This window comes from Aegilops tauschii, chromosome 3 (assembly GCF_002575655.3).
Source record: "Aegilops tauschii subsp. strangulata cultivar AL8/78 chromosome 3, Aet v6.0, whole genome shotgun sequence".
Classification (NCBI taxonomy): Eukaryota; Viridiplantae; Streptophyta; class Magnoliopsida; order Poales; family Poaceae; genus Aegilops; species Aegilops tauschii.
The window spans coordinates 29,165,118-29,176,965 of record NC_053037.3 but is presented as its reverse complement, the minus strand read 5'-3'; the positions used below and the strand labels follow the sequence as shown (position 1 = coordinate 29,176,965).

The 11,848-nt window shown below is 44.7% G+C and overlaps 2 protein-coding genes and 1 pseudogene across 2 annotated transcripts; 1 reads left to right on the top strand and 2 right to left on the bottom strand.

The window, feature by feature from the left end:
* Positions 1-497, top strand: LOC141042654 (TPD1 protein homolog 1-like). The gene is made up of 2 exons (XM_073511515.1): positions 1-61; positions 172-497. Exons 1-2 carry the CDS (start codon positions 1-3, stop codon positions 495-497), a joined length of 387 nt encoding a protein of 128 aa, XP_073367616.1.
* A 2,871-nt stretch (positions 498-3,368) lies between these two features.
* On the bottom strand, positions 3,369-5,984 carry LOC109776692 (indole-2-monooxygenase). The gene is made up of 3 exons (XM_020335357.4): positions 5,047-5,984; positions 4,200-4,628; positions 3,369-4,118 (listed from the first exon to the last, which is right to left on the bottom strand). The coding sequence occupies exons 1-3, from the start codon at positions 5,539-5,541 to the stop codon at positions 3,495-3,497; spliced, it is 1,548 nt and encodes a 515-aa protein (XP_020190946.1). The 5' UTR covers positions 5,542-5,984; the 3' UTR covers positions 3,369-3,494.
* Positions 5,985-8,396: 2,412 nt separating this feature from the next.
* On the bottom strand, positions 8,397-10,419 carry LOC109776693 (indole-2-monooxygenase-like; annotated as a pseudogene).
* Positions 10,420-11,848: the final 1,429 nt, after the last annotated feature.

Sequence of the window (11,848 nt, the reverse complement as noted above, 5' to 3'; positions counted from 1 at the left end):
ATGGAGGCCAAGATGATGAGGATCTTCGCGATGCTGATGCTCTTCAGCCTCTGCAGCAGAGGTACTATTCAATTCTTTGATCCACTCTCCGAATCCAAATCGGACGAATCTAATTGTCTCATGTCGATTTTGATCGATTTCTTCTTCTTTTTGTTGCTGGTGCTGGTAAAGGCAATGCGGAGTTTCGGGAGTGCACCCTGTCGGACCTCCACGTGACCCAGACCGCCACGGGGAAGAACGCCGGAGGGAACCCAGAGTACGCCGTGGAGGTGGAGAACAGGTGCATCTGCACACAGACGGACGTCAAGCTGCTTGCCCCCGGTTTCAAATCCTCCGAGACCGTGGACCCCAACGTCTTCAGGCCGGACGCCGACGGCAAGCTCGGCACCCTCAACAACGGCTCCCCGGTGTACTACGGCGACAAGATCAAGTTCAACTACGCGTCGGCCACCAAGTTCAGCCTCGCGCCCTTCTCCTCCAGCGTCGCATGCTCGTGATTGGGAGGATTACTTGGAATCGGTTGGGCCCGATGAATAAGTTTGTGTTGGTTGATCGATCATATATACGTTTATAAATTAACCCGCACATGCATGAAACGTTGCTTTGAGAATTGATGGGTTTGTTGAAATTCGAGGCTGGATGTATCTTGCTACCATTGGAAAATTTAAAAAAAAAACCGTTCATGTCCTCTGACCCAAAAAGTTTAGATCTGGAAACTTGCTGGAAAATTGTAATTAGTGTCTGTTTGTCATGCTGCGGATCAAAATTAAATTAAAAACATGTGCTGAATTAGTGTCTTGGTCGACTATATATGTGCTGAATTATTTTCAGAGATGTTCACAAGTTTAGTGATATGTTCTCCTTGGCATGGTTTTTTAATTACGTAAACAAAACAATTTCAGGTCTCACCACAAGATCCGAACTTTCGAAAAATAAATTAGTTTGAATTTGGCTCAAAATTTCATTGGAATTAACCTAATTTAAAGTCATTAGTTTGAATTTGGCTCAAAATTTCAGGATTACAAATATTTCGATCCCCAACAAAATTTTAAAAAATTTAATGAAATTTTGTTGATATTTTTAATCCTGCTGCTTGGTATTATTGGTAGGATTTAGAGTTTATATTTATTGGGTATGTATAGTACTCATCTAGATGTGACATAATTATGTCACATATAAGCTGAATTTTTTCTTTGTTTGTTATTTTTCTTTTTTTTTCATCGCTTCATTTGGGCTGGCCATGAACCCACGCCCGCACGAGATTTGCTTACTCACATGAGTGTGTACGTGTATGAGAAAAAGTACGATTTGCTTACTCACACGAGTGTGTACGTGCGTTGTGTGCACTAGATTGTGTTCTTAAAAAAAAATAAGAGTATGCTGGTTCAAGAAAGCTAGTATCTTTTATGTAACTCTGTTATGAACGGTTTTTCTTTCCACCATCCGTTTTTATTTAAAATGTGACTAACTTCAGATATATATATACAAAAATGTGCATCGTGTATGAAAAAAGTAGACATCAAAAGATGAAATAAAAAATGTTAATCATTATATTTGAAAAAATGTTAAACATGCATAACAAATTCATAAAATCGAAGGCATTAAATAGTTCAAAAAATTTCTGATAAAAATGTTCATGAAATTAAAAGTCTTTTTCAAAAATTGACCAAATTTATAAAAGACAATGAACATTTTTCAAACCTTGTAACTTTTTGAAAAAGAAAATGAAAAAATAATCAAATAGCGCAGTTGCATGTTAATGGTAGACTTTCAATTGGGACAAAAAAGTGTCGACCCAGTTGTGAGTCAATGGTGGATTTATAACAAAAAGGTCAAACCTAGTTTCGAGTCGATGGTGGACTTGCAATTGTGTCAAAAAAATCAAACCTGTTGTGAGTGAAGGACGGACTTACAACTTGACTAAAAAATAATCAATAGTCTAGTTGCATATCAATGATGGGCTTGCAACTAAGATTAAAAAAAGGTCGGGCCCAGTTACGGGTCGATAGTGGACTTGCAATTGTGTCAAAAAACATTAGGCCAGTTGTGACTCAAGAATGGACCTGCAACTTGGCTAAAAAATAATCATGGGTCCAGTTGCATGTCAATGATGGACTTGCAACTGGAAAAAAATGGTCGGGCTTAGTTGCTAGTCGATGATTGAGTTGCAACTGTTACAAAAAAAGATCAAGGTCCAAGTTGTGTGTCAATGGTTGACTTGTGACTAGAACAAAAACTAACAGACCTAGTCGCGAGTTGATGGATGACTTGTAACCGGGATGAAAAAGGTCAACTCTACTTGCGAGTCAATGGTGAACTTGCAATTGCGGCAAAAAAAAGTCGGGCCCAGTTGTGTGTCGATAGTTGACTTGCAACTAGGATAAAAAAAGTGTATGGCTCAGTTACGAGTCGATGGTTGACTTGTAATTGTGACAAAAAAAATCAAGGTTCTAGTTACATGTTGATGGTGGACTTGCAACTAGGATAAAAAAGGTCAGACCCAGTTGCGAGTCAATGGTTGATTTGCAAACCGGGAAAAAAGCCAACTCTAGTTGCGAGTCATTGGTGTAGTTGGACTTGCAACTAGCAAAAGAATGGATTGGGCCACAGTTGTGTGCCGATGGCGGGCTTGCGACTGGGACAAGAAAAAAGGTGAAGCCCCCAAATGCATGTCTAGGGTGGAGTTGCAATTGGAGGAAAAATGATCGACCACCTAGTTGCGTATTGAGGGGGGACTTGCAACTGGGACAAAAAATTGACCGGGCCCAATTGCATATCGAGGGTAAAGTTGCAACTGGCACAAAATTGGCCAGGCCCAGTTGCGTACTGATGGTGGACTTGCAACAAAAAAACAACTAGAAAAAATAAATACAAAATAAAATAAAACAAAAAAAGATAATAAAATACAATTACAATATGTGTAGTTGCATGTCAAGCAATGAAAAAAGAAAAGCAACATTTAGTTGTATCTCTATACCATCGATGATAGGAAAAAGTAAAAATGAATACCCAGTCCACGAGGAAGAAGAAAAAAAATTAAGAAGCTATGACCCAATACAACAAATGGACTAGTGGCCACGCATTGAACACCCCTCGCGCGCAGCGCAAAAAAGCGACACCACAACACGTGAGATACAGCAATAACTAAAAGAAAAAACAGGTTTGCACAAATCTTATAGCTTATAAATCCTATGATATACAACTTGGATGTGACATAGTTAAAAATCATCTCGATGCGATTTAGTAAATCCGATATTTATTTTACTCATAAAGAAGATTGACATTATGTATATTTATTTTGTTTCATATATACGTAACGATAAAAGTAGCTAGTAGTCAAACTTCTCCATTGACATCTGACAACAATATTTGTAGCTATAAGAAGGAAGAATTGGCCATTATTTATTTGTACCATTATTGCCGATAGCACCTTCTCTACAAAGAAAAGCATTGTGCGATATAACACACTATTTAGCTTAGTTTTATTTTCATGACTACATGCGTGATTTTGGAATCAACAATAGTTTCTCCTTCCGATGGACGGTTAGCCCAAACACCTCTGTCATATCAATGTCCTTTCTCTCAACCCCAAGCGGAAGTTGCCAGTCAAAATGGCACACAAGGTTTGCCAACATAAGCTCCACATTTGCGATCCCAAGGTTCATACCAGGGCACATCCTCCGTCCTGCTCCGAACGGCAAGAACTGGAAATCATTCCCCTTGAAGTTGACATGCATACTGCTGCCTTCATCTGTAAATCTTTCAGGAATGAACTCTTCCGCATACTCCCAGGAGCTCGGATCCCTACCAATGGCCCAAGCATTGATGACCACACGAGTCCCAGCAGGAACTATGTATCCATCGATGATGCAGTCAGCCATGGCAAGGTGCGGAGCAAGGAGAGGAGCAAGAGGACGTAGCCGGAGCGACTCTTTTATGACTGCTCTTAGGTACGTCATGTTGTTCATGTTGGTTTCACTGATAATTTCTTGTCCTTGGGGTACAATACCCCTCACCTCGTCTTGTAGCTTCACCATCAGGTGTGGCTTCCTCATGAGCTCAACCAAGGTGAATTCGAGGGTGTTAGCTGATGTGTCTATTGAACCAAAAAATACATCCTGCGTATATCAAGTAATTAGGACAATGAAAGATATGTACAAATCAACTTGTTTAGTTTGAAAGGTATTATTTGTACTCACGGTCAGGAGAGCTTTCATGTGCTCTCTTGTGAGATCATACTCCTGTTGGACAGACAACATAATATCCACAAAATCATCATCCTTGTGATCAGACGTTGAATTGCGCTTGCTCACACGATCGTCGATCACCTTGTCCAACAGATCGGCCCATCTGTTCCTCACTCTTTCGGCCTTGGCACAAACCGCCTTCTTCAGCACTCCTACCCTACCCACTGCCGGAAAGTACTCCTCCAAATTGAACCCGCCTAGCAGCCGTGAGGTATCCTTGATGAGTTCCCCAAACAACTTGCTTTGACCATCTTTCAGGAAGAACTTCCCCGACACAATGCGGCACGCCATGTCATTTGCGAATGTGTGGAGCAGCTCGCTCATGTCCACCACAGCATCAGCAGCTGCTGCCTGGTTGATCTTGGCCATCGCCATGCTGACCTATAATAGCATGGGTCGTAAAGTATGAGAAGCTAACATTTACATATGTAGTACTTTCTCGGTCCAGGTTAATATATAAGTTTCCCTGGTATTTTGGGTCAAAGGTGGACCCTATATAGATTCAACTACCGCTGGATCCGTATTCAAAAGTAGTTTCAGGTGGTATCATTTTTTATACATAAAGTCTATATTTTACTATTAGTTGATTTTATTTTAGAAGTTAAACACAAACTATGAGTGAAACTAATAAACCCAGACGGAGGGAGAAATAGTTAGCAGAGGACCACATGAAAGTCCTTTCCGTTATTTTGTTTCTGACGGAAGTGAGAGTCCAATTCAGTACGAGAAAAATGAGAGCAAGATCTTAAAAGAAAGGCTATCAGCACCTAGAAATTTAAATATAATTAAAAATCAGTACCTCCTCCACAGCGACGCCGCGGAAAGACTGCACCTTCTTAACGCTCAGCATGTGTGTGGTGACGAGCTTCCTTGCTTGCCGCCAGTACTCACCGTATGGCGCGAAGCCGATGTCAGCCGAGCCATACATGATGGTGTCGGAGACGACGGAGTGGGGCCGTGAAGCGAAGACGTGGTCGTGAGTGCGCAGCACCGCCTCTGCAGCGCGCGGCGAAGACACGACGAGGGTCGGCACGGCGCCCAGTCGGAGGAGCATCATGTCGGGGCCGTGCTTCCTTGCGAGGCTGCGGAGGGAGACGTGGGGGAGGGAACCGATGAGGTGGAGGTGCCCTATGATGGGCAGCGCCTGCGGCGAAGGCGGGAGGCGCTGCCTCCTTTTTGCGCCGAGCTTTCCGGTGAACCAGTACTGCACAGACACGACGAGGAACAAGAGGAAGAGAAACAACCATGCCGGTGGTAGGGTCTCTGGCAAGAGTTTCTGCAGGAGATCCGCCATGGCGAACCGACGTCCGGAGTGACAGGCTCTGTAAGTACTCACTCTGGACTGGAGCTCTCCCCGGAGAAATGACGAGCTCAGTTTGCTTATAAGCAGCCAGGCAAAGTAAAAAAGGACAAAAGCATGTGCAGTACTATTATGAATATGTTTGGAGCAATGAACTTGCAGCGAGATATTGGTGATGGTGACTGCTGTGCCCAAGTCATGTCTAGTCTTCCAGATGGATGATCTCTAGCTTCGTTCTCAACCAGCATACGTTTGCTCATAGTCGGATGTGCAATGTCCGTGGGTGTAGAATAACCATACTCTATTTAAAACCACGTCTTGAATTCAATATTCGGATGAACTTTTCAATGGTATAATTTTTAAATCACAAAAATATATATTATTGACCAAAGTAATACATCCTACGTTATGGGACGGAGGGAGTAGTTAGTACTCCCTCCGTCCCAAAATTCTTGTCTTAGATTTGTCTAGATACGGAGAGAGTAGTTAGATACATCCGTATTTAGACAAATCTAAGACAAGAATTTTGGGACGGAGGGAGTACTAATATCTTTGGTGCAATGAACCTGCAGCCATATATTGGTGCTGGTGTGTCAAGACTCCGAGGCAAGTCTAGTCTTCCAGATGGATAAGCTCTAGCTTCGTACTCAATCAGTATACGTTTGTTAACGTACGCTGCCACTCACTCGTCTAGCCAGTCGTGGAATTCACTCACGCAGGAAAAGCAGGACAGCTTCGGTGAGCACGTAATATCTGTGGTGCACTGAACTTGGAGCAATATTGGCGCTGGCGCGTGATGTAGTAGTGTCCACGTTTAATCAGGCGGCCCCACGGCACTCCAAGTTTTGACCATCCACGGCACTCACCGTAGAAGGACCGTGCATGCATGTGAGGAAGACAAGTGGAACACGGTGTGTTTTGATAGGCTCGATTTTTGTCCGGGAGTGATTTTTCTACCGCACATGGATACACAGAGATACACCGTCCACACATATATTCATCATCGGGTTTTTTTTTTTTTTTTGACACTTCAAACCTTCTTTGTTCATTTAATCAGAATGGTTGGTTGCATCCTTTACAAGCATAGGAATTACAGCCACCGGGCCGAATCTAGCCAAGTATTAGGAGGAGATATTCTATCCAAGCTAGGTAGCTAACTCATGCGCTACATTTCCTATGACAGTGATTTTTCTACCGTACATGGATAACAGGGTACACCATCCACCATATATACATCATCGGTTGTTGCTCTAAGATTTGTGTCATGTTTCTATTTTTTTTGTTAAAAATGATCTTGTTTTCAATCATTGCATAATGGGACAGATAGAGAGAACAAAAGGAGTCTAGAGAGGCGACTTCTGATGGCCATCCTAACGAGCGTACCTGGCTGCATGCATCGACTGATGCAGAGGCCGGGGGCTTCCCTCCTTTCAAAAAAAATCCTGATGAGCGTACCTCCTTCTGCTCATACGGCCGTCGGGGCTCATTGTAGCCTTCCTTCTCCCCCACCCCTCCACTATATCTTAGCCCGATGATGCCCTCATACTGTCAACGGTGTCCAAGATCTTGTGCAGACACAGAGAGGCAGTGGTGGTTGTTGGCTAAATTAGCAATTTTCTGACTGATTTAAGGGCATTTCTTACCAATCCCTTAAAATAGAGGAGTAAACCTTAGTGGAGTACATTTACTCCACTAAGTTTCGGCCGGACCGAGCCGATCCCTTATATATAATGGAGTAAACTTAAATTTGGCTCATGCATTTCGTCAAACACTTGCTATGCACCTCCACAGCAAGTGGCAACCATGGTTACCACGCTGGCGGCGAGCAGCAGCAGAGGCACGCAACTGGGAGGAGCAGCAGCATGCACCGGCGGCTGCAAGCAGCAGCAGCACGCACCGGCGGCGGAGCAGCAGCGCACAGTAGCAGCACGCACCGACGGTGGAGCAGCAACAAGCAGCAGTAGTAGCAGCACGCAACAAGGAGGAGCAGCGGCGAGCAGCATGCATCAGGGAGGAGTAGCAACAGCAGGAGCACACACCAACGGCAACGAGCAGCAGCAGCAACAACATACACCGGCGGCGGCGGGCAGCGGCAGGAGCATTTAGTGGCCGTACCAGTAGTAGTATGGGTAGGGGTCGCCAGCGAGGCCATGAGAGCTTCATGCGAGTCGCCAGCCGACACGAGGAGGTCTTTGCCTGAAGAGAAACTATACTCGGCCACCTCAAGACAGAGTAAATATATGGAGAAATTTAGAGACGGAGTAAAAACTATACTCCCCTATGGCAGGTTGGGGATCGGCTAGGTGCCAGTTAGAGGAGTAAAATCATATTTTTACTTTTTTAACCGGTTATAAGGGATCGGTTGGAAATGCCCTAATTCATGTAACCGATTATACCCGCCGGTTGGCCAAGTCAAAGCCGTGATGGCGGCACCCACATCCGCGGCGGGCTCCTTCTAGGTTTCGTTGTTTCCCGAGCTGTGAATCAACTTTAAATCTGAAAATATGTGTCATGGTAGACGCGTGTACGATATATGTGCTGAATTTTTTTCCAGAGCTGTTTACAAGTTTAGAGATTCGTTGTCCCTGGTATTGATATGATTTATAGTTCTTGTGGCAGAACTTACGGATATGAGTTTTACGGTCTACTAAGCATGTGAGTTTTCAGTTCATATTGTCCCAATGGATGTTATATTGTATAAGATAACAATAAGAAATGTGAATCACAAAAGTAATAGACGACTAGCATGTTCACGTGCATTTGTGCTGGCAACCATGCTAGTTTACTTTAAAAGTACTTCGACATTACGTTTTTTTCTCTTTTATTTCATATTTATGTAATGATAAAAGTAGTGGTCAAACATGTGCATTGACGATTTTCAACGTTCTAAACAACAATGTTTGTAGCTATACAAGGAAGAATTGGCCATTATTTATTGGCACCATTTTCCCTGGTATCACCTTCTTCCCAAGAAAACCGTTATACTGATAACACAAAGTATTTAGCTTAGCTCGATTTTACATGTGTGACTTTGGAATCAACAATAGTTTCTCCTTCCTACGAATGCTTATCCCAAACACCTCTGTCATATCGATATCTTTTCTCTCAACCCCAATCGGAAGTTCCCAGTCAAAATGGTTCATGATGTTTGCCAACATAAGCTCAACATTGGCGATTCCGAGGTTTATACCAGGGCATATCCTTCGTCCTGCCCCGAATGGTAAGAACTGAAAATCGTTCCCCTTCATTTGTAAATCTTTCAGGTATGAACTCTTCAGCATCCTCCCAGGAGCTCGAATCCCTCCCAATGGCCCATGCATTGACGACGACACGCGTCCCTGCAGGAACCATGTATCCGTCGATGGTACAGTCAGCCATGCAAGGTGCGGAGCAAGGAGAGGTGCAATAGGATACAGCCTGAGAGACTCTTTTATTACTGCTCTCAGGTACACCATGTTGTTCAATTCAGTTTCGCTCACAATTTCTTGTCCCCGGGGTACGATACTCCTCACTTCATCTTGTAGCTTTCCCATGAAGTGTGGCCTCCTCATGAGCTCAGCCAAGGTGAATTCGAGGACGTTAGCAGACGTGTCTGTTGCACCGAAAAATACATCCTGTGGATAACAATTAGTTACGGGATACCGAAAGACATACAAATCAAGGGAGGTATATAATTTGGAAGGTATTATCTGAACTTACTATGAGGAGAGCTTTCATGTGCTCTCTTGTGAGATTATACTCCTGCTGAACAGACAATAGAATATCTACGAAATCACCATCCTTGTGATCAGATGCTGATTTGCGCTTGCTCACACGATCATCGATCACCTTGTCCAGCAGATCGGCCCATCTGTTCCTCACTCTTTCGGCCTTGGTACAAACCACCCTCTTAAGCACTCCTACCCTACCCAATGCTGGGAAGTACTCCTCCAAGTTGAACCCGCCCAGAAGCCTGATGAGTTCCCGGAACAACTTGCTCCGCCCATCTTTCAGGAAGAACTTGCCTGACACGATACGGCATGCCATGTCATTCGAGAATGAGTTGAGCAGCTCGCTCATGTCAACTGTACTACCGGCTGTGGCTGCCTCGTTGATCTTGGCCATTGCCATGCTGACCTATGAGATGATAGCATGCATCTTAAATTATGAGAAGCTAACAGTCATATATGTAACTGTTAATTATCAGAGGGAAACATTGAAGTCATTTTTCCTTTTGCAAGAGACATGGAACACATGGAAGTCCTTTTTTTACGAGAGACATGGAAGTCATTGTTTTCCTTTGTTTCTTGTCTGATGTAGTAGTGTCGTCCAGGTAAGTGTGACAATAATGATTGCAACGTCATTGAAAGAAAAGTCTTTCGGAGCGGCTAAAATTGCAAGATCATTAGAAATCAGTACCTCCTTCATGGCGGCGCTGCGGAAAGACTGCACCTTCTAAACGCTCAGCATGTGTGTGGTGACGAGCTTCCTCGCCTGCCGCCAGTACTCGCCGTACGGCGCGAAGGCGATGTCAGACGAGCCGTACATGATGATGTCGGGGACGACGGAAGGGGGCCGTGACGCCAGGACGTGGTCCTTCGTGCGCAGGACCTCCTCGGCGGCGCACGGCGACGACACGACGAGGGTCGGCACGGCGCCCAGGCGGAGGAGCATCACGTCGGGGCCATGCTTCCTGGCCAGGCTCCGAAGGGAGACGTGTGGGAGGGCGCCGACGAGGTGCAGGTGCCCGATGATGGGCAGCGCCGGCGGCGAAGGCGGGAGGCGCTGCCCTGTAGATCCTGTCAGGAACAGAAACCATGCCCGCGGTGGAGTCTCTAGCATGAGCTCCTACACGAGGTTTGCCATGCTGAGCGCAGTTGCTCTATCAGGTTTTGCATCACAAGCTCTGTTTCTTTACAAGCAGCCAGGCCGGGTAGAAGGCGAAAAAGCATATGCATACATCGACACATATCTGCGGTGCACTGAACTTGGAGCCTTGTGTCTCCAAATCAGGTCTAGTCTTCCAAATGGATGAGCTCTTCGTATTCAATTAGAATACGTACGTGTGTTAACGTTGTCACTGGTTCAATCGTGCAGCAGGTTGTCCTTGTCCTCGTAGCTACCGATGAATAGGCCATAACAGCCTTCTCCTCCCACCGATCGTGGAATTCAATCACGCCGGAGAAGTAGACGTCCAACCTCCACGCCACGTACGTCTCTGGAGGTTTGGGCCATACACGGCACGGAAAGATCTCCACAATGCTAAATCACGTAATCATCATACTAGTAATATTTCAGCTTCGCGCCCTTCTCCTCCAGCGTCGCATGCTCGTGATTGGGTTGGGAGGATTCATTAGTTGGAATCTGTGTGGGCGACTCATACTAGTATATGCGTGCATGTGAGCAAGACAACTCAAACACGGTGTTTAATTTGATCAACTTGATAGGACCATTTTTGTCCCAAGTGATCTTTTGAGTTTTGACAAAATTTGCTGGGTTTTGTTTTCTTATTGCAAAGTGTATCATAATGTCTCATTGTGCACCAACAAATAAGGGTGCACTTGTTTATGGTACAGAATAGAACATTATGATTCACTTTGACAAGACAATAAGGACCCGCTGTAAATTGTGTAACATTATGAAACAAAACAAATCTTATTACAAACTAAAAATACACAACACGAATCTCAAAACAATGATGAGCGGTGGATACATGCACGAGATACCTATGCATGGTAGAATTCATTTTTTGTCTATACAACTACCACAATATGGGGAGGGAGATAGGGATCATATATAGCTACTGTCGTTCATTTGCCAAAAAAAACAGAACCCTAGCAGCCAGCTGACTCGCCCTCTCCACCTCCTAGCATCCCATCATCTGCTTCCCCTCTCTTCCAAATACTCACGGACGTTGGGTGTTTGGGGGTGGGGGGTCGGGTGCCACAGATCTGGTGGTAGTAGTAGTTTCGGATTCTTCCCCGTAGTTAGGGTTATAGAGTCATCGGTGCTTTGGCCATGGATGTAGTGCCAGGTCGCTCGACGTCCTCATCAAGGAGATGACATACTAGAGTCATAATGATGTCCTCCCCGCCATATCCCCATTTTGGCGGTGCATCTAGCGCCGGCGGAGGGCACGTGGAGCTGTTTCTCCTATGGGTCTGCTTGGGTCTAGTCATCTTTGGTCTTTTGCGGATCTGTCTAGATTTGGAAGGTGTTAGTCTCCAGTAGATCCGTCTGCATTTATCTGAAGCTCGTGGTTGTTGGTGCGTTTGTATATATAATCCGTCTAATCTATGTTTTTCTTCATCAGTGACGGGTG

Bases quoted from the DNA above. Each gene is read 5' to 3' on its own strand.
- LOC141042654 (XM_073511515.1), top strand. From the start codon at position 1: ATGGAGGCCAAGATGATGAGGATCTTCGCGATGCTGATGCTCTTCAGC. The intron at 62-171 runs GTACTATTCAAT...GTGCTGGTAAAG, and splicing joins CTTCAGCCTCTGCAGCAGAG to GCAATGCGGAGTTTCGGGAG.
- LOC109776692 (XM_020335357.4), bottom strand. From the start codon at position 5,541: ATGGCGGATCTCCTGCAGAAACTCTTGCCAGAGACCCTACCACCGGCA. The intron at 4,629-5,046 runs GTACTGATTTTT...ATGCTATTATAG, and splicing joins GCGGCGTCGCTGTGGAGGAG to GTCAGCATGGCGATGGCCAA. The intron at 4,119-4,199 runs GTGAGTACAAAT...TGATATACGCAG, and splicing joins ACATGAAAGCTCTCCTGACC to GATGTATTTTTTGGTTCAAT.